The sequence below is a fragment of the Nicotiana sylvestris genome, chromosome 7 (assembly GCF_000393655.2).
Source record: "Nicotiana sylvestris chromosome 7, ASM39365v2, whole genome shotgun sequence".
NCBI lineage: Eukaryota > Viridiplantae > Streptophyta > Magnoliopsida > Solanales > Solanaceae > Nicotiana > Nicotiana sylvestris.
The window spans coordinates 14,067,105-14,090,312 of NC_091063.1; the positions used below are offsets into that span (position 1 = coordinate 14,067,105).

General features: G+C 36.3%; 1 protein-coding gene across 4 annotated transcripts; it reads right to left on the bottom strand.

Annotated features, from left to right (window-relative positions):
- Positions 1 to 549: 549 nt before the first annotated feature.
- Positions 550 to 19,870, bottom strand: LOC104234067 (uncharacterized). Of its 4 annotated transcripts, none has more exons than XM_070151000.1 (9): positions 19,134 to 19,870; positions 16,856 to 16,975; positions 16,157 to 16,203; positions 13,569 to 13,677; positions 13,440 to 13,494; positions 3,170 to 3,276; positions 2,913 to 3,091; positions 892 to 1,228; positions 550 to 783 (listed from the first exon to the last, which is right to left on the bottom strand). In XM_070151000.1, exons 3-8 carry the CDS (start codon positions 16,200 to 16,202, stop codon positions 906 to 908), a joined length of 819 nt encoding a protein of 272 aa, XP_070007101.1. In that variant the 5' UTR covers position 16,203; positions 16,856 to 16,975; positions 19,134 to 19,870; the 3' UTR covers positions 550 to 783; positions 892 to 905. The 4 variants fall into 4 exon arrangements, with proteins under 4 accessions (XP_070007101.1, XP_009785867.1, XP_070007100.1 ...); XM_009787565.2 differs by having other exon boundaries at positions 16,870 to 16,975; positions 19,134 to 19,869; XM_070150999.1 differs by having other exon boundaries at positions 16,839 to 16,975; positions 19,134 to 19,869.
- Positions 19,871 to 23,208: the final 3,338 nt, after the last annotated feature.

The following is a 23,208-nucleotide window of genomic DNA, read 5'->3' on the forward strand; positions in this document are numbered from 1 at the left end:
ATACACGTCCGAATAGAAAAACTACATTCATATAGTAGTAAAAACTTAAATCAATTCTTTTTTATTAATCCCTCTATCCCATTTTTTTACAAAAAATTTCTTTGTGTGAAATGACTTTGTTATAATAATTCAGAAGTAAAGGTCTTCACTCCAAAACTACCCTCCGTTGAATAAAAGTTAGCAAAGGAATTGGGGTCCCTTCATTACTTGTACTTCACCATCAGTGAAAGAATCTTTTAAGAAAAGTACACATTCTTTTAATTGTCCACTTTTGATTTTGCATGCCTCTTTAAAGAAATGAAGTTAATTTATAATTTTACCCAAAATAATAATATCATTTCAAAAACTCTTAGAAAATGAGTAGTTAATGATAAGGTAGAACGGGAAAAGGAATTATTTTTTTCTTGATTTGTTAAAATGGACAAGTAAAACTGAAAAAATATTTTAGTATAGTGAACAAGTAAAAGCGAACGGAAGAAGTAACTACTATAACTCAATGGTAATGATTCTCGGGTAGAGTCATTAATTCATTAGTGAGAAGGGCAATGAAGAAATAACATGACAAAAATGTACTATTACAGACCATGTAAAAGAACAAAAATTATTTAAAGAAACTAAAAATTTGCTACAGAGTGTAATCTTTTTTGCCATTTTCTCCTTTGCCTTGAAACTTTTCTTTTAGAAGATTAGAGTAGCCCAATGGTTATATATACAGAGAGAAGGTTCAACAATATCTAACAGGCTAATATAGTAGTCCCTTTGAACCTGCACGGATGTCCTTTTCTGCAATAAGTAGGGAAAGTAGAAAATGGAACAAGTTAGTACAGATTACATAGAGGAAGCATACAGCCATAAGTATATTGTTATAGTAACGGAAGTCGTTAGCCATACCTTAGGTTCTAAAACTAAGGGAAGTAACGATGAAGCAACTGAGCTGCTGAAGGACGCTGCTGTGGATCCTTCTTCAAGAGCTGACAAATTATTTCTCTGGAAGTTTCATCTACCGTTTCTTCTGGAATTTCACCAGATTTCTTCAACTCCTCAAATTGCCTGGCTCTTTCATATCCAGTTGCTAATGGACATGACAACTCAAAAAGCACTAATCCGAGAGAAAACATGTCGGATTTTGTGCTAATTAAACGAGGATCAATAGACAACTCAGGGGCTCGATACATCATATTACCCAATCCATCCCCAATAGGAATTGAGTCATCTCCGGTGTTACGAGCTAAATGAAAGAAAAAGAAAAGTTAAAAAGTTGCAAGTTATTGTAGAAAAAGGAAAGTTAAAACGCTGCAAGTAATTGTTATGATCCAGCTTAATAAGTACTCCCTTCGTTTCAATTTAGATGTACTTTGATTTGGCACAAAGTTTAAGACAAAAAAAAACACTTAAAACAAGTGGTCCTAAAAGCTTAAGGGGCAAAAGCTTTGTGGAGCTATAATATTTGTATGGCTATAAAAACTTCTCATTAATTAGAGTAAAGTGGGTAAAATAAAAAATTTAAAGTTAAATTGTGTCTAAATATAGAAATGTGTCATTCTTTTTGGAACGGACAATAGGGAAGTGTCATTTAAATTGAAACACACGGATAGTTAAAAAGTTAGTTAAGGTCAATTAATGGTTAAGCTAGCTGATTAGGAGTAATGAGTAGTAGACGTGGATGGCTAGGACTAGACTTGCATTTCAATTACTAACAGTTCAGATTTGAAGTACAACATACATAAACATCACGTACAAATGCATTGGCTCAGATTTTGGATGATCTCAATCAGGGGCGACTGACCCTAGAGCCACTAAAGCAGCGGCTTAAGGTCCCCCAAAAATTAAGGCCCCAAATAATTATATATTTATTATTAGTGAAAAATAAAACTTTTGTAATCATATGTTGTCAATTTTTTATCAAACACTAAATCCATATTTTTAAAGTTTATAATAAGTAAATTTTAAAATATGATTAAATGTAATTACGATTGAAAATAGTAGGTGACAAAATTTGTAGCTACTTCCTATCTTAATTTTGTCTAATGCATTTAATTTTTTCAATTCTTTGAGTATCTATTTAAATAAGCTAATTAGATTATTAAATGATTAGATTAGAAAAATGTGTTGTCCTATAGCTTTTTTCCTCCTAAAAGCTTGGGCAAACACCTCAACTTCTTAAAAAAGATAGTACTTTTTTTTTTTGTGAAGAAAAAGCATTTTTGCCTTTGGAGAAGCTTGGCCACATATGCTATTAACCTTGAATATCTTTTGAAGCATAATGATATATGAAATTGATGGTTCTACCAACTTTTGAAATTAAAAGTGATAGGAAATTGTACAAATAGAAGATGATACTCTAATTTGCATATGTAAGTCTTAATTCTATTTTTTTAAATGTTTCTATTGCTTATAGAATAAATTTAATATTTTCTCTAACAATTGCCTCAATTGAAAAAAGTTTGTAAATTAAAATCAATACGAACTAACTTAAGATCAACAATGACTCATGAAAATTACACGTACTGACCATATTGACAAGTGAAACAAAATTGATTATCCAAATATAATTAACTTTCTTGTATTTTAGGAAACTATAAGAATAAACATCTAATAAAATATATTAAATATTACTAAAAAAAAATTAGAGCCTCTTATAAGTTTTTGTTTTAGGTCACATATCTGATTGAGCCACCGTTGATTTCAATTGGGATGAAGAAGTTGAGAAACCATTCAGAGCTTTAAAGAAGGCTATGGTTGAAGCTCTTGTATTAGCTATTCCTAATTTCACTGATGCTAAAGAAGTTCTTTAATGGTTTTCCTTCTTAATTGGTTATTGCTTGTTGGGGCATAAAAGTTATAACCTAATTAATACTGACGGAATAAATAAATAAATAAACAAACAAAAGGAAATGGAATAAACAACTTACCCAAGCCAAAATCTCCTATTTTAATATGATCATGATCATCCAGGAAGATATTGTCTCGAGACAAATCTCCATGAATAACTCCCTTTTCATGGATGAATTGCAACCCCTCCAGCAGCTCTTTGAGATAGCGGAACACAGGCACCTTCTCTATCTTTGCTTCCAGTCTAGCATGAAGGGTGCTAAAGATACAAATAATAAAAATATGTGAGAACTTTTATGTAATAATAATTATTTGGGACTAATTAAACTTTACAAACCTTGTGCACAGTTCCATAGCAACAAACAAAGTATGTGTTGCCTTGCTCATCATCTCATCTTCATCTGATGATGATCCCACATCGGAAACACCAAGTTCAATCCAACACTGGAAATGAAAGGGAACAATTCAAATAGTCAATTCATTTTGTTCTATTAAATTGTTGCACTCCAAATAAAGTTTACATGGAACCAAAAATAAAAAAGTATTGTAATCCCCTACCCGGAGCATACTTTAAACATCACTAAAGTAGCAAACTGAATTCCGTAATGAGAATTTAAGTAATGTCAAAGTCACTTTGGTATTCTTACAAGGAAAAATTTCTCGTGTTCCTTTCCAAACTTGGAATATAGTGGCATAAAAGATACTAACATGTTTCTTTATATAATGGACAAGTTAAAACAATGGACAAAATTGTAATGTCAAAGTCACTTTGGTATTCTTACAAGGAAAAGTTTCTTGTGTTCCTTTCCAAACTTGGAATATAGTGGCATAAAAGATACTAACATGTTTCTTTATATAATGGACAAGTTAAAACAATGGACAAAATTGTAAAACAACCACTGGTTTGCAAGTAGTATCTGTTACCAAACACCTAGTAGCTAGTGCTTCTAATCACTAACACTACCTACAAGAATTGGAAACCAATTAACTGTCTTTCTCAACTTACATTAGAATACTTATTAGTCAAGTATAAGGTTACTAAACACTAAAGAACTTCTAGAAAGGAACTAACACAACCGCCACTTGCAAGTTCTATTTAAAGGGCAATGTAATGTCAAAACACCAGCCTTGTCAAACTTGTTTCCAGCATTTCAAAGCTACAAGAACAATATGTAAGTGCTTTTTCTTCCAAATCTGTCTTATCCTTAGTTTAAAGTTTTCCTTTGTGACAGATAATCCTTGTATCATTAGTCTCTATCTATTCTTTACCTAGTTCATATGATATATGTACAGGGAAAAACATAATAATTAAGTAGTGTAGCAGTGATCTGAAATTCCCTCGTCTTTAAGAGGCGTAAAATTAAGGAAAACATTACAAAAATTACACTATTTTTTATTTATAGATTCCTGAAGGGTTCATTAGAAACAAGTACCAAGATATATTAATGTTAAGAACCTAACGCCAGTAGAAATCTATCCATATCTAGCTAGCTTTTCATAACTAGCATGATTTCAATTGAAATATGTATGTTCTATAACCTTTTCATATTTCTAAAAATGTCTTTAAGTATATGTATTATAACCTTGCATGTGTGAGGATAAGTACATGCTTGTGTTGATGAGTTTCGGCTTAGGCAAACATTTTAAATGTGTAGCTTGGTACCAATTTTATGATATGATGCATAATATTTTTTCCTATGGTGACTTGCGAAAGTCTGCTTCAGATTACCAGAATACTGTTCCAAACTTGGTTATATTTTCTCAAGTACAGCTATTGAATATCTTATTTAAATGTTTTAAGCTTTACGCATTATATACGTTTTGGATATATGTCTTAAGATTAAAGTATGGTTTGGTAGAAAGCTGAAAAGGTATGAGTCGATTCATCCCCCCGTGCAGGGGCGGAGCTACGTACTAAATTTAGGTGCTTTAGCACCCATTAAACTTTACACAGCATAGATATAGTTATATAAGAAATTTGAGGCATCTGATATAAAAGGAAAAGAAAGCACCTACCAACCAAAAAATTAAGTAGTTATTACACATCAAGAAAAATTAGCACCCACGAACATAAAATCCTGGATCAGCCATTGCCCCCATAGGGTGCCATCACAAGAAAGTTAAACACAATTGTGGCAGTATCAGATTATGCTACTTATATACAGTAGGTAGATTCAGATTGGCTAGCATTCATAACTGACGGGATGGCGTCCGACTCACGTGATGTACACATGAAGTACATGACTACCTAGACAATTGGGTTGGGGTCAGACTATCGGGATGGAATCCCCAATAAGTATGGTTTCAATATATTGAGATGTGATTATCCCTAGATATAGATATAGATACATTGCAGATTTCATATTCAGATATCATTAATGCAAAACATATTTAATTTTCGTATACATTGTAAATATTTATTTTCGAAACTAGCAATGAATAACATTTTCCTATTTTTTGTTCCACTAATTATGGAAGGTTAGTCGAGTGCTGCAGCAACGCGTAGTCGTCCCTGACAACATTCCAGGTTCTAGCTTTCGGGAGTTGGTACCTCTTGTTCACCTATTCGACTTTTTTGTCTTCATTCCCTGTTAAGTAATTAGTTTGCCCAAGATTTAGCACATTATTTGCTTGGTATTTCGTACCATCTCTTAGTGTCTTTAAGTTTCAATCTGTATTACATTTTTTAGGCTTTTTGCTTGATTAAAGGGCTAGTCTAGCTTAGTTTTACCTAAAGTGTAGTGGCTTTAGAGTTAGATGCTAAAGTAATATCATGTCCTCGGGTGGGGCAGAAGGCAAGGGCGGTAAGGGGGCAGGGAAGCTTCTAGGTGAGGTTTGGGTCCTGGAACATGAAAATTTTGAGGGGAAAATCTATAAAGTTAGTAAAGATTCTCCCTAAGAGGAAGATCAATATGACTTGTGTCCTGGAGACTAGATGGGTGGGAACTAAGATACAAGATGTAGACAGGTTTAAGTTGTTCTACTCGGGAGGCGTGAGGGGTACGAACAGGATAGGTATCTTGGTTGATAGGGAACTCCGGAAGCAAGTGGTAGAGATCACGAGGGTGAAGGATAGGCTCATGGCCATTAAATTAGTTGTTGGAGGGCTTACTTTCAATGTTATTAGTGCATACGTGTCTCAAGCGGGCATAGGCGAAGAGGTCAAGAGTCGCTTCTGGGAAGATTTGGACGAGGTTGTGCGTGGTATCCCCAAACCGAGAAGTTGTTTATAGGAGGAGATTTCAACGACCACATCGGCACGACCTCCAAAGGATATGACGATGTTCACAGCGACTTCGGTTTTGGTGATAAAAATGAAGGAGGTACTTTGTTGTCGGATTTCGGGAAAGTTTTTGAGTTGGTGCTAGCAAACTCGAGTTTCCATAGAAAGGAGGAGCAGTTAGTTACCTTCTGGGGCATGGTGGCCAAAACCCAGATTGATTACCTACTTCTTAGGAAGTGTGACGAAAGTATGTGCATGGATTGCAAGGTTATTCAGAGTGAGACGCTCTCGACCCAACATAGGCTTTTGGTCATGGACTTGGGGGTTAAGAGGAACAGGAAGAAGAAGAGGAAGAAAAGGTTTGTGTGTGGTAAGCCTAAGATCAATTGGGAGCCTGGACTAAAGACAAAGCTCAGGAGTTGGAGGATAAGCTGAGAGCTATGAGGGCCGGGAGGAGTACTGGGGATGCGAGTAGTATGTGGACTTTGACAGCAAAAGCCTCAGGGAAGCAGCTAGAGAGGTGTTACTGGTCTCGAAAGGCTACGTTGGTGGTCATAGAGAGGACTGGTGATAGAATAGAGAGGTCCAAGGGAAAGTGGAAGCAAAAAAGGAGGTATATCTAAAGTTAGTGGGGAGCAAAGGCGAGGAGGAGAAGAAGACAAATAGGGAGGGATATAAGGAAGGCAAGAGGCGAAATTAGCGGTTACAGCGGCGAAGACGGCAACGTTTGGGCGCTTGTATGAAGAACTTGGGTTAGAGGCGGGGACAAGAAACTATACAGGCTAGACATGGCGAGAGAGAGGAAGGCCCGCGGCCTGAATTAAGTGAAGTACATCAAAGACGAGGAAGATAAAGTATTGGTGGAAGAGGCATATATTAGACGAAGATGGCAAGCATACTTTCATAAATTCTTGAATGAAACGAGGGACAGGGACATTATGTTGGGTGATTTTGAATACCCCGAGAGTCGCCGAGATTTGGGTATTGTAAGGATATTAAGGTGGAGGAGGTTGAGAGGGCTATGCGTAAGATCAGTAGGGGAGAGCGACCGGACCTGACGAAATTCTGGTTGAATTTTTGAAAAAAGCGGTAAGGCAGACTTGGAGTAGCTCACTGAATTGTTCAACGTCATTTTTAGGACTTCAAAGATGCCCGAGGAATGGAGGTGGAGTACAATGATACGGTTGTACAAGAACAAGGGTGACATCCAATATTACAACAACTATAGGGTATCAAGCTACTAAGTCACACTATGAAAGTTTAGGAGAGGATGGTGAAATAAGAGTGAGGAGAAGTGTGTTTATTTTCAAGACAGAATAGCCTGACAGGCACCTCTACTTATTCGGCTTTGACATCCCGGTCCCCTACTCTAGATTGTTTCAACCAGACACTTGAACTTGTATAAAACATTAGTCTTAAACACCTCCGATACCGTGTGTTGTTCATTCGCGCTGATATAAAGGATCCACCTCAGATAAATTAATGACACGTCGTTATTTATTTTTAAAAACATATTTTTTAATAAAAAAATCAAACTCATAACCCATTCCTTTCTTCTCCAAAAAAAAACCCAAACCTTTCTCCTCTCTCCACCACTCCATATTTGCCTCTTCCACCCGCCACCACCACTACCACACACTGCCACCCTTCCTCTTCCATATGAAAGCACACAATTAAACCTACTTAGCCTTTTTTTTATTCTAATTTTTCTCCATTACTACAATCGATTCAACCAGCCATGGTATTTCTGCTGCCACCATCGCCGCAACTACTCCAAAATCGCCACTATCTTTCCTCTTCAATTCAAATTCATGTCACCCTTTCAAAACCCAGACAGTGAATGGATTAGGGAAAAAAATTTATCCTAAAATTCTCTTTCAAACCAAACACCCAAGAAATAAAACCAAAAAAAATAAAAAGAAAGAGAAGAATGTTTCACCCGCGATCTTTAGTCAATATGTCTATTTTTGTCCTTTGCAAAAGCTTGTCTTCAAAAGTTGGGGAATAGTGGTGCGGGAAAGGTTCCCAAAAATTATAGGGCCAATCTGGCTGTGATTTCATATCTATGGTGGTGAGGAATATCATTGGTGGATAAAGAGGTGGTGGAGAAGGGTTGTGTTGTAGTAGGGTTTAGGTTAAAATGGAGGAGGGGAGATAAGGTGAGAAGAAGGGGGAGAGATGAAAATGAGGTGGAGGCTAGGGTGAAGGTGAAGGTAGGAAGGCAGAACGTGGAGGAGGGTTTGATGACGTTTCTTTCTTCTTCTTTTTTTAATTTAATTTGTTATATCTATTTTTTCTTATTTTAGTCATTTTTGGTTTAAATACTTATATTCACGATCCTTATACGCGTGAAATACACGTATTTTGTCGAGCTCAGCCATTAAGTTGCCACGTAGACTTGGTCAATGGTCATAGGACTTTAAAATACGGACTTCGAATAACTATAAGTGTTTGAATGAAACTTCGTTGAGTACGGGGACCGAGGTGACAAACACGAACAAGTACAAGTGTTTACTAGGCCATTCTGCCTATTTTCAATAACCAATTCAGATTCATGCCAAGCGATCGAGCACAGAAGCAATTCATCTTATAAGGAGATTGGTGGAGCAGTATAGGGAGAGGAAAAGGGACTTGCATATGGTGTTCAACGAACTAGGGAAAGCATACGACAAAGTACCTAGAGAGGTTCTATTGTGGTGTTTAGAGGCTAGAGAAGTGTTTGTAGCTTACACCAGGGTGATTAAGGACATGTATGATGGAGCTAAAACCCGGTAAGGATGGTGGGACGAGACTCGAGACACTTTCAAGTCGTGATGGGGCTGCACCAGGGGGTCGGCTCTTAGCCCGTCCTTATTCGCCTTGGTGATGGACGAATTGACGTGGTACATTCAAGGAAAGATGTTATAGTGCATGTTATATGCAGATGACGTAGCACACTGATTGACGAGATGGAAGGCGGAGTTAATGTTAGGCTGGAGGTGTGGAGACAGACCCTGGAGTCTAAAAGTTTCAAGTTGAGCAGGACAAAAATTGACTACTTGGAATGTGGGTTCAGTGATGTGAACCATGAGGCAAACATGGAAGTAAGACCCGATTCACAAGTCATCCCCAAGCAAGAGAGTTTCAAGTACATTGGGTCAGCTTTCTAAGACAATAGGAGATTGACGAGGATGTCGCATATCGTATTGGACCGGGGTAGATGAGATAGAGTCTTGCATCTGGTGTCTTGTATGATAAGAATGTATCCCTGAGACTCAAAGATAAGTTTTACAAAATAGTGATTAGACCAACTATGTTGTATGGGGCGGAGTGTTAGCCAGTCAAGAAATTCTCATGTCCAGAAGATAAAGGTACCAGAAATGAGGATGTTGAGATGGTTGTGTGGGCATACTTTCAGATAGGGTAGGAGTGACCTCCGTGGGGAGAAGATGTTAGAAGTGAGGCTGAGATGGCTCGGGCATGTGAAGAGGACACGTGCAGATGCTCTAGTGAAGAGATGTGAGAGGTTGAATATGGTGGATCTAAGGAGAGGTAGAGGACGACCGAAGAAGAACTGGGGGAGGTGATTAGGCAGGACATGGCACATCTTTAGCATACCAAGATATGACCCTTGATAGGAGGTTGTGGAGGTCGAGAATTATGATAGAAAGTTAGTAGGTTGTAGAGCGTACTCCCCCTTTACATACCAGTAGTTTTAGTGTTTTCTTTGTTTGGTCTTATTCCTACTGCCTGATGTTGCTTCTGAGTTGTTGCTACCCTTTTGTTGTTACTACTTCTTTTCATGAATTTTTAACTATTATATTTCCGTTCTCAAAACTTTGATTATGCGTAGCATGAGCCGAGGATCTATTAAAAATAGTCTATACCTGTTTCAGGCATAGCAAGAACGTGAGCAAGTTGTGCAAGATCATGAGCGAGTTGTCAAGTGCCGCACGTGCGCTTAGTTTAAGACTAAGGACATGACAGCAGTGCTGTCAAAGGCTCATTTAAGGAGGGCTTAAGCCTTAAAGCTCAAAAAAGCTCAAGGAGGGCGCTTTGCCTCGCTTAAGTTGCGTTTCAATGTAGACAAGGCACCAAGACGTGCCCCTTATTGCCCATGAGTTCTATCTTGAATGGAGCAATGCTAGACTACAAATATAATCGACAAATAAGTGTATTAGTTATTAAGAAAAATAATATGAATGAATTTGTTACTTTTCTCTTGAATTACGTATATATTTTTATTTTTTTCTGCATTGCGCCTTTTTTAACTAAAGCCCCCACATGAATTGTGCTTTGCGCTTAAAGCCACAATTGACCTAGAGCGCTTTTTAGAGCTTTTCGCCTTTGACAACACTGCATGACAGCGTGGTATCTAAGCAAAGGTGGTGACTACGGGAATGGCGAATGACTGAGAAATCAACATTGCTAACACCCAAGCCAATCACTCGGAATGCCGTTGGCATGAAGGGCCTGAACAAAAAGGAAAATGCCTCCAACAAAAGCCCGGAGGCACCGCCCTAGGCCTATAGGCATTGAAGAGGTTGATGTTGGCGTGACCGAGGTGGCCAACAATGTTGTTGAGATGAGGGAGGCCAAAATCGAGGATCACAAGACACCGGTGTTCAAAGGTGTACGCGATGCTCAAGAAGTGGAGAACTTCCTTTGGCACTAGGGAAACTACTTTAAGAATGGCAAAGTGAGAGACGATGAGGCCAAGATCAAAATTGTTGTCTTGTACCTTTCAGAGATTGCCATGCTGTGATGGAGAAGAAAGATGGCCGACGTGGAGAAAAATCTATGCACCATTAGCACGTAGGATTAGCCCAAGGCCGAGTTCAAGCGTCAATTCTTCCCAAATAATGTCTTGTACAAAGCACGACGCAAGCTTTGGGAGTTGAAGCAAATAGAGAGTATACGAGACTATGTCAAGGAGTTCACCACCTTAATGCTTCAAATTCCCAATCTCACCAGTGAAGACTTGTGTTTCACTTCATAAACGGGTTGCAAAATTGGGCTAAGCACGTGTTGCAACGCCGACAAGCTGCAGATATAGATCTAGCCATAGTGGAGGCCGAGTTTTCAATGGATTTCAGGCATGACAAGTACAACAAAGGCAAAGGCAAAGAGTCAAGGGGTAGCAATGTCAAAGATGGGGGAGACCGTGGAAAAAGCAAGAAGACACAACAAGAACACCCCAAGACTCAAGATGCCAACAAGTTCGATGGCACGAAGTCGAGTGGTCGTCAGGGCTATGCCGAGAGAAAGGCGCAAAGTAGAGAAAAAGGGACTGAGGCGTAGAAAAGGCTCGACGTTCGAGTGGCTACCAGAGAACGAGCGCAAGGAAGAGCTCCCAAACGGGTTGGTAACTCCTCACCGAACCTCGTTAGAGCCCTTTTGAGATGAAGGAAAAGAATGATAAGATATGTCATCAAGAAGATAGCAACAAAGGAAAGACTCCCCCTGCTATGCAGCTAGTTGAGTATAGTAGACATGTTATAGGTGTTCTGGTACATTACAAAAATTCCTAAAGCTGAAATAATTCGAGTTTACTGGAGCATCTATACTGAGGATCCGCAATTGTTCTTAGATAAGGTTAAAAAGATACTGAGGATGCATGTGTGTACAGGTGACAGAGCTGTTGAGTTAGCCGCATACAGACCGAAGACACAGTTGGTAGTTAGTGGGTGTTTTCAGAGACGGAGAGGATCACCACTGTTGACTTGGGAGCAGTTTGAGGATGCTTTCATGGCTAGATTTCTTCTGGATAGCCAACGAGATGCATTGCGAAGGAGCTTTGAATTGCTAAACTGGAGTTTTATCAGTTGCTATGAACAACTCCAACCTGACTGTATTTGACAAGGTGAAGTGGCTCGCAAAAGGGACAAACAAATATTCGTATCAAAGTGTTATCTCCCCTCACCAAGGGGAGGATAAATCTTATATTTAGATAGTAGATTTGTTGAAGAGAATGAAGCACGAGGCAAAGTTCTTGGCACCACATGACGTAAGAAGGCCAAAGCTTTAGGGTCGTTTGGTGGAGTTCCCGTTGTTGCCAAAAGTATAAGGAGCCAAGGACTAAGAAAGCCCGTAATCTATTGTTTTAGTGCGCTAAGAGCCCAGCCCAGACAAGTCAGACTGGACTAATTCAGTTCTCTCAACAACCCCCACCATGTCGTTCATAAAATAAAAAAATCACATCCAGGACACGTCATCAAGAAGATAGCCAACAAAGGAAAGACTCCCCCAGCTATGTAGCTAGTTGAGTATACTAGACATGCTATAGGTGTTCTGGGTACCTTACAAAAATTCCTGAAGCTGAAATAACTCGAGTTTACTGGAGCATATATACAGAGGATCCGCAATTGTTCTTAGATAAGGTTAAAAGGATACTGAGGATGCTTGGGTGTACAAGTGACAAAGCTGTTGAGTTAACCGCCTACAGACCGAAGACACGGTTGGTAGCTAGTGGGAGTCTTCGGAGACGGAGAGGACCACCATTGTTTAGTTGGGAGAAGTTTGAGGATGCTTTTATGGCTAGATTTATTCTGGATAGCCAACGAGACACAGTTTATCTGTTGCTATGAACAACTCCAACCTGACTGTATTTGACAAGGTGAAGTGGCTCGCAAAAGGGACAAACAAATATCCGTATCAAAGTGTTAGCTCCCTCACCCACGGGGAGGATAAATCTTATGTTTAGATTGTAGATTTGTTGAAGAGAATGACGCACAAGGAGGCAAAGTTCTTGGCACCACTTGACGTAAGAAGGCCAAAGCTTTAGGGTCTTAGCTACTTGTGTTCTCATGATGCTTAAGCTCTGTTTAACCCTAGTTCTATTCATTCTTAATGTCATCATATTTTACAACGAAGAATTAAGAAAAATTCAGAACTGTTGACCGATCATATTCCTAGTTGCCACATGAGTAGGAGAATCCTTGACAATGTATCATGGTTATCGTTCATGTGTAGCCAGGACTGAGGGAAGGGGCACTTTGGTCGACTTAATAGTATTTAGTATAGTTGACTGTGATGTTATCATGGGAGTGGATTGGTTAGCCTCGTGCCATGCTATCTTCAACTGCCATTTGATGACAGTGAGATTTGAGATATTGAGCGACCCTAGCTTTGAGTTGAAAGGTGACTCCATTATGCCTTCAACCAAAATATCTCTTTCCGGAACGCTAAGAAACTAATGAGTGAAGGATGATATGTATCCTTGGCCACTTTCAGCGACACGAGGACCAATGTACCTAGTTTAAAGATAGTTACTGGGAAAGAGATTGAATTTTATATCAACTTGGCACCAAGTACACAACAACTATGGTGTAAATAATATAAGCTTACAAAGTGTATGCTTTGGGTCGTGACAAATATTTACATACAGAGAGCAAAAAAAATATACCTGATAATAGCGGATGACACTTGGATGCTGAAGAGCTGCCAAAATTTTCACCTCTCTGAGAAGAAACAAATATTTTCAGTATAAAACCATACAAAATAAAGTTATCTTATGCTAAATAAATAATATTACCTTAGATATTCTGCATGTTCTTGATCAGGAAAAGGTATCTTTTTCACAGCATATGTTGACTCGTCTAGCTTATGCTTGCATTCATAAACTCGTCCGAATCCACCTTTCCCTACAAATCAAATAACAAAAAGAGATCACTGGAAAGACTACTGCCATGTATAAAACACAAAGAGTTATCCTCTCTTTTTTAGAAGAGGAGTTTGGGGCATTCTACAAATCTTCCTATTCATCTTGAGACGAAATGACAATTTGAAAACTAAATATAATATTAGGTCAATCCAAGTTGTTATTATTTAAAACACTTGTTACCTGAGTCATTTCAGAATAAAAATCCATCTTCTAAATGTGAAGTTCAATAATTAGCTAAACATCATCATTTTTTCTCTTCTAGGAATATAGAATCAAACTATTGGGCGGTCAAAAATGTTACATAAAAAGTGGTTTAAAAGTTTCATTGGTGATCGTAACTGCTAGGTATATCAAACAATATAAATCAGCAATGATGGAGATTTTTCGGATATGTTAGACTGGTTGAGACACAACTTCAGGAAAGAACTAGAGTGTTATGAGTGATAATAGTAAAGGGTACTTTAATGAAAACCTTAGGCGATTTCTTCTCGGAAAAAGAAATGATGCATCAAAGTTCATGTCCTGATACCAACCAAAAAATGGGTAGCTACAAGGAAAAGTAAACATCTCTTAGCAGTTACAGGGGTATTACACCATTCACTAATAATGTTCCTAAGTATCTCGGGAGAGAGGCACTCATGACTATCACATCTTTAACAAATAAGATACCTACCAAGATTCTCTCACTCTGGGTTTTAGGACACCTCTTAAGTGTTATTCAAGATACCTTCCTAATCTGTAAATTGACAACCAATTTAGCTTTAAGAGTATCTGGATGTAGTGTTTTCACTCATGTAAATAATCGTGAGAAATTAGATCCTTGAGCTAAGAAATGTGTGTTTAGTAGGTTATGCCCCCAACTCAAAGAGGGTACAAGTGTTATAACCCGAGCTCTAAGAAAATATTTGTTAAAATGGATCTCGCTTTCTTAGAGTCAATGATTTTTGGCTCTCCTTTCTGGGGGAAAAGATGGGAGAAAATTCAAACTCCTTTGATAATAATTAGATTCTCTACCACTGATAACAAATGAACCAAATACCTTGATAGAAATAGAGTCAGGTGATACAGAATCAAGTGATTTAACTAGTAAAAATTTGGATTTCTAAGCCTAGAAAGCCAACCCATGACATTTGTAGAGGTAAAAGTGGTGATCAAACAAGTACAAAAGAACTGAATGTCTACTCAAGGAGAAACACCCCAGATTTTTCATACTTGTACTGAGCCTTCAGGTGATCTCCATATATTATTCACTCACATAGATCTTCCTAACTTCCAGTCTATTCACTCTGAGCCTAAACATCTGAGCTTGTCCCGTTGCATTACAAAAAGGTACCAGGAGTTGTGCCAAATACCCTATGTCTAATTTTGTGTTATAAAAATCTGTTATCAATATCTTCTGCATTTACCTCACAGCTATCTAGTATGGAGATAGCAACGAGTGTGCGGGATGCTTTAAAGGTTCCCGAATGGAAGGAGGTTGTTCTTGAGGAAATGAGAACGCTTGAAAAAATAATAATAATAATAATAATAATAATAAAAGGTTTTTTACTTTTTGGTATACATCTTGTATGTGGGCATGTTTCACCCTTTTTTAATGAAATTATCACCTTATCAAAAATAATAATAATATAAAAGAGGATTTGGGAGGTCATAGAGTTGCCAAAGGAGAAGCTGCAAATTGTGTTCACAAAACTGCATAGTTTCTAGAGAGATACAAGGCGCCCCTAGCCGCTAAAGGGTATAACCAGACGCATCAATTGACTATCTAGAGACATTTGCACTAGTGGCAAAACTGAATATGGTACTCAAGTTTTATCCGGTGTTCTCAAAAACGAAAAGAGCAAAAAAGCGCCCAAGCCCGGAGGGCTTGAACCAAAAAGCGAGAAGTGAAGGCGCACAATTTACGAAAGATTCAAGAAATATCAAACATATATGAATTTCGCACTACAACAACCGAATTATAATTAAAATAACTAATCTCAACATCCAGTATGCAATAATGCCGACATTGGTCCAACTTTCCAAAGTTGAGATTCAAAGAGCCAACTAATTCTCATTGAGATCATTTAATGCATTACTGTTTAAGCGCACACTTCCACTAAAGCACATGGCTTCATCCATGAAGCGACAACCTCTTGTTTCACATAGCTTTGGCTGTTAATGACACTGCTCTTACCATTTTGCAGTCAATCTACACAAGTCACCTGACAACTAGATGAAGACGTTTATATAGATCCACCTCCAGGCTTTGAAGTAAAGTTGGCTTTAAGGTTTATGGATTAAGAAAGTCTCTATATGGCCTAAAACAGTCACAAAGAGCTTGGTTCAACAAATTTTACTAGGTTTGTAAAGAAACAAGAGTCCAAGGGTATCCAAGGACAAGTAGACCACACCATGTTCACAAAATATTTAAAAGGGAAGAGATATGTAGTTCTTAAAAGGAAGGAAGAGCATTTTACCTAGTCGCCGGATCTCCTGAAAATCTACGGTATATCGAGTCTGCATGCTACATATTTATATTTCAAAAATCAAATCAAAATATTTTAAACATATGTCACAAGAATACTCAGAGAAAAGACAAATTTGTAAAGAGAAGCCCAAGGCCAAAATTCAGAGCAAAAAACAATATAACATTTTGGAAGCAACATAAATAATTATCTACAAAATACTAAATAGGTAAATTTGGCCAGTTAGGCTCTTTTTTTAAACACAAAATCAAACCAAATAGTATAAATTCTTAAAAAACTTTAATACCGGACTTAACCAAACAAAAAAAGAGTGGATTGTCACACCCTTCTTTTACCCCCAAAATTTCACATAGCCAATTAGGCCAAGTTGCAAAAAATCAACTTATTTCGAAAAGCACTTTTTATCAAAAGTGCTTTAAAAAGGTGCTTTGGAAGAGTAGTAGTTTGTATTTAGTTAAATCATTTGAAAAGTGCTTTTTTTTGTTATTTGTGTTACGCCAATATTTCCAAAGAGTGCTTTTAAATGTCAAATTACAAAAAAATGTACATAAGTTGTTACCTACTTATCAATTAGCAAGTCGGCTTACAAAATTGGTTAAACACTTACTTTGGTTAATAAATTAGTGTTAAATTTAATAATATATGTGCATCATTTAAAGATAACACTAATTACAGAGATAATGAGCCTGCATATTATGATTAACCGTGGTGCACTTGCGGGAAACTCCTTGCCGAGGGCCTGTGCACCCCCGGATTAGTCGGGGCTCGAAGAGACTCGGACATCCGGTGCAAATCAAAAAAAAAATGAGCCTGCATATTATGATTTGTAATTTCAAATTTAATTTAAGAACTCTTAAATTTAACTTTTTAATGGAATATGCCGACCATAAAGAAAAGAAGCAAATCTAAACCAAAATGAACTTAAAAATTAAAAAGAAAATCGCATTGAAGGATATTATTGGTACTCTTAAAATAATGATGTCAAATAAAATAGAGCAAAATGTGCGGTAAATACTATAATTGGCTAAAATAAAACAACACAACCTTCTAACTTCTTTTTTTGAATCAAATCCTACTTAAAATAACTCACATTATCATATATCTATACTATATTAAAAGCCTTTAGCGAAATGTCAATCGTCTTTTTTACCCTTAAAAAATTCAATTCATACTGGACAAAATAGTCGTTTAGTTATTTCTCAAATATTTAGAAATAGTTATTTAATTAATTCTTGTTATACTGTTTTTAGATTTAGGAATTCTTTTTTAGTAAATGAAATTTTCGTCGTTTAGTTAAAACATTGAAGGGCTTCATATCAACAAAAGGGTATAAAACTCAAGCTATATAGATTTAGTTTTGGCATTCTACAGAATTTATGTATTAAAAAACAAATACACATTCTAAAAACACTATAATTAGATATAAATTATCTCAATATTTACAATTATTATAACCATTAACTCAACATAAATATTTAAATTGTATACTTTTATCTTATTACAATTGTATGTCCTTATCTGTTGAAAATAAACAATCTCTTCAATTTAAAAAAACATAAATAACATATGTAACTAAGTAATGCATAGATTAAAGGGATAATACATAATTCCCCCTTGTACTTGTCTCGTTTTCAGTTGCACACTTAAACTTTGCAAGGGTCTATGACCCCCACTATATTTATTTGAAGTGGTATAAATACCATCTCCGGTACTTATACCACTTCAAACAAATATAGGGGGGTCATAGGACCCCTGCGAAGTTTAAGTGTGCCAATGAAAAAACAAGACAAGTACAAGAGGGAAATTATGTATTATCCCTAAATTAAAATAGAAACTATTCGTTATTAAAAAACTTAAAACGTTAATATGAAAGAAATTCAACTTTATATCTGCACTTTTTCTTTGTATAATCAAATTCTTGTATGATATATTCTTATAATAAATTGCATATAGAGATTAAATTTATTGGTCTACTCATCAAGTTCTTTGGCCTATCGATGAATATTGCTTGAAAGCTTTTTATATAAATCATATAAAAAAGTTAAGTCTATTAGATAAATCCCGTCAAAGAAACGAAAAGGGTATCTAGGCACAAGAGACATAAAAGAAAATCCACCTTTGGTTTTGGTTATAACTTTTTTTTATTTTTATAATATATTTTATCACAATTTAGATTTAGTTTCAGCACTATTTTCTTAGGAGTCTATTTATTTTCGTCCTTTCTCTTTTAACTTTGCATAACCATCATCAATCTTTTTAAAAAAATTCTGATACTTATCTCAATTGATCCAATTTGTCAGTAACTTTGTATTTCATTTCGATTTCATCTATGTCCATCGACTTCTTTTGATGTATCACGTGTTGTATCAAATGTAATACTCCCTCCGTTTCATATTAAATGAAATACTTTCCTTTTTAGTCTGTTCCAAAGTAAATGACACATTTCTAAATTTGGAAATAATTCAACTTTAAACACTTTCATTTTACCCATTTACCCTTAATGAGAAATTTTTATAGCCACACAAATGTCATGATCCCACAAACTTTTTAAGACCACAAGTTCCTAAAGTCTCTTCTTTTTTCTTAAACTCCGTGTCGAGTCAAACTAACTCATTTAATATGAAACGGGGAGTAATAAAATTAGTTGTAGTTAATATTAATATCTTTGATCCCAAACCCCGTTTGGATCTCGACCCTAAACCTAATTTCTTAAGAAACTTCCATTATACTTCTATTTTGCTCAACTAAATTCAAAAAAACACACTAAACTCGTTCAAGCCTCGCTTTAAACTTTCCCCGAAATCTCAAACTAATCCAGTGAAAAATAGCTTAACATCACACGTAGATCAAATAATGAATTCAAACAAAGAAACATCTTATAATGGAATAGAGGAAATTATGTAAAAGAAAACGGAAGAAAACGAGATATATTAGTAAACTAAAAAAAAAAAAAGGAAAAGAAATGTACCTTAAAAATGGAAGCACCTTTTAAACTCTTGAAATCTGGCGTTGTACCGGAACTTGACAGGAATTCGAACTATGACCGCGAGCCTGACCGGAAATCCCGCCGGTAATGAGTGACCAACCCCTTTTTTGTTGATGAAATGGAGTAACTAATGCAAGATATTGTCTAGGCGATGTTTGTGAGTACGTCAGTCGATATTTAGGCGTATGGACTGTATTGGGATATCAAAATTGGAGAAGAGAATCTGATTGAGAGATTGAAGGATGGCCAATAGTGAAAAGGGCGTACGTTGCTGTGAAAGATTTTCTACCTGTGAAGTGGTGATTGCTTGAATTTTCTCTAAGAAGAACAACGAAGGAAAGTGATTCTCCGTGGGAAGGGCCTAGTGTATTGTCCTGATGCTGTAAAATGGATGTAATGTAGGTGTTTGTGGAAATGTCAACGAGAGCCGCTGGAGATGAAAATTACCGGAGAATAGGGTTGTCAGGTGAGTGGAGTGAGGGTTTTTTTGGAGGTGGAAATTAACTGGTGGAGAAGAAGAGGTGTAATGAAAACAGGGGAAGTGACTGGTGATTGCTGCTTCTAACGGCGGCTGAGAATGTGGTGGTTTTTCTGGCTGTGTTCAGGCGGTGGAGAAACGGTTTTTCAGTGGTTCATGATTTTGTGTAATGACGAGGGAATATATTCTGAGTGAATATCCGTGAAGTGGAGGAAACAGTTGAGCATCTTTAAAGTGATTTGCTGTTGTCGCATTAATTAGATGTTCTAATGCCCCATACCATTAGATATGTAATATTCGGTTTTTTTTAATGCTACAATTTAAAGGAATTTTTACCATCACATATCATATATATGAAATTTTATTACCCTCAATGTTTAAGGATTGTATTAATTACATTTCAGCATACCAAATTACCATTTATATACCACAATTCAAATTAAGGGTATAATTAATGCTTCATTTATATTAGGCGTTAATTTAGGAGCGTATATTCTCCCATTTTCGTTTACCCGCCTCTCTCTCCTCCCACCCTCACACCCCCCACGTTTTACCTTCAGTTAATTCCCCCATTTCCGTACCTCTCACCCACCTTTAACATCAGTTACCCACGATTTTCTTTTCCAGTTAATTTCACAAAATCCTATTTTGAAGTTGCATCTGTTTTTTCAAGTCCCAAATCATGAAAAAAATCGGCAGTCCCAAAAAAAAGCTTCAAAAGCTACATTAGTTGATATCCCATCCTTTGATTTGGGTGTTTTAACACCAAAATCACCACCCAAAAATGCAAAATCGAGACATGCAAGTGAACCTACTACTAGTATTTCATCTCCTAGACAAATTCGTGCGGAGATGAGAACCAAGCATTTGCACGATGTTGATGTTGGTGGAGGTTATAAACCAGTCGAGAAACAACTCAAACGAAAGGGCAAAGAGTTGTGTGTAGATGATGATTTTGTTGTACATTCCCCTAAAATTCCATCTGTGAAAAAGCCCAAGGTCTCTCCTTCTTCATCAAAACCGAAAAAGAAGAAACCCTCCAAAAAAATACCAAAATTGGTTCACAAAAAGATTTTGGTAAAGGTAAACACTAATTATTTTTCTTTACAGTTTTTTAGTGTGATTTTGGTTGTAAAAATCTGTTGTTCAAGTGTTTTTTGGTAAAATGTGTAATTGTCCAAATTTTGTAGATTGTTTGTCTCAATTTTGTAGGTTAATTGTACTAGTGATTTTTGGACAGTGCATAAATGTAGTCATTTTGTAGTTGTTTTGTAGTCTGCTGGATAAATTGTAGATAAGGTATATTTTTTACTTTTGTATGATGCTACATTTACCTTCATACTAACTACAATTAATCTACATTTTGTGAGTTACTTGAACTAACTGTTATATTTTTGTAGTTATAGAGCTGTGGTTACCCTTTTCTTCCTTATTGTTTTGAGATAATGTTTACATGTGTAGATGTCATGTATTGTTTTGTAGTTATAGGTGTGGGTAGGTTGTTCTTCTTTTAGTTATATTTTGTAGTTATCATGTAGTTATATGTAGATTACAGCTTCTTTTTTATGCTAACTACTAATGTTCAATGATTTTTTATTTTCTGCAGAATGGCCATTACTTTGCACCACAAAATATTAATTATGGTGTGCTTAGATTCCACAGTTTGTGTGATCCGAGCATACCTAACCAGATAAAAGCTTTACTCTCTCCAAATGCTTTAAAGCTTTTCCAAAAAACTTATTTTGGTTACTTATTTGGTCTCCCCACAATCAGTATGCAAAATCAAACAATTCATCTTCTGATGAAGTATGAATTGTCAAAGTCTACTGACTCATATTTTTCAGTACTATTGAAGGGTGAAAAATTGAATTTTTCCTTGAGAGATTTGGGTTGATTACTGGTCTAAATTGTGTGAATAAGTTTTCAGACTATGGTTACATTTCCACTTATATTAGCCATTTAATGACTACCTATTTTTCGAACAAACAAAGGGTTGAAAAGTGGCATTTGAAAAAGGTAGTCACAAATAAAGCTTGGGCAAACGATGAGGATGCAGTGAGGTTGTGCATTCTTTATCTGTTGGAATTTTTTGTTTGTCCTTCTGATAAAGACCATGTGTCTTTCATAGACAAGTTTATGTTCTTTCTGATAGTCTGGTAATTTTGAGTCATACCCATGGGGTACCTTCAAGCAGGTTATTGAATCTGTCCGACATCGTCTTAATCCCAATGTACATTCTTATCTGATACGGGGATGCTCATTAGCCTTGCAAGTGTGGCTATATGAGTGTTGCTCGTCCGTCAGTACAGAGCTTGCTACGAGGTGTTCTGAATCTATACCTCGCATTTTAAGATGGTCAACTACAAAGGGCCATATTTGGTTAACTGCAATTGAAGAGAAGATGATCAAGCCTGAGTGGCTTAAGGTATATTTTTTCACTTTTGTATGATGCTACATTTACCTTCATAATAACTACAATTAATCTACATTTTTTTATTTATTTGAACTAACTGTTATTTCCATCATTCAGTTCACAAGCATCACTGAATCTGGAGAAGAGATTGGAGTGCTTAATCTGCCAGACAAGATTCAGTATGAAGATGCACATGGTGCTCAATCATCATAGGTTCCAATTGCTGCTTTTCCAGCATTTGAACCCAAAGATACAGATTGTCATGAGGACACTGAATCTGTGACTAGCAAGCTTAGGAAGTTGGAAAAGGCGATTGAGCAGGTAATATAAATAACTACAATATAAAGACATTTTTTGCTACAATTTAACTTCATTCCATAACAATTATTGTATGTTATACATTGTAGTTAATTTGTGGTATAATTCTATATTGAGCCCTGTAGGTATTGCATAAATCTTTGTTAAATTGTAGTGGAACTGTAGCACTTTGAATAAGATTACCAACTAATTATATATTTAATTTTTAGGTTGATGGAAAGTTAGCTGAATTTAGGAAGGCTGTTTTTGAGGAACTCTCAAGCCTTCGACAGTTCATAGATATTTCTGTGAAGAGTGTTATGAAGGTGATAAATAGGAAGTACGATGTGGATGAGTCAAAGGTAAGAATTGACATATATTTTTGTAGTAAAACTAATTATGACATATGAATCAAATATACTCAAACATACCCAAAAATTGTAGTTTGCTGGTAGTTCAACCAAAAATAATGACCAACAACAAGGAGAGAACAACCAGCAATTTCAGTTCAATATTGGTGATCAAGTGCATGCAAGCACAAGCAATACAGGTATTTATAGAATTCCTTCAGACATATCTACAAACTTCAAGACAACATTATCTAATTATTATAACCCCTTTTCACTATGTTTTGCAGCTGCTATTTCTCCGGAACATATTCAAGCACATGTTGACTTATATCCTGATTTTCAAGAAGCAGCTGGGGCATATAAAGCAGGTATATTATCATACTTTCATTACAATAAGGTTACAATGCAAAAATTTTATAATTCACACTTTAACTACAAATTCCCACATATATCTACAATTCTCATTTTTTAAATTATTCATTCAAGCTGAAGTTTCAACAGAACATCTCCAAGCACATG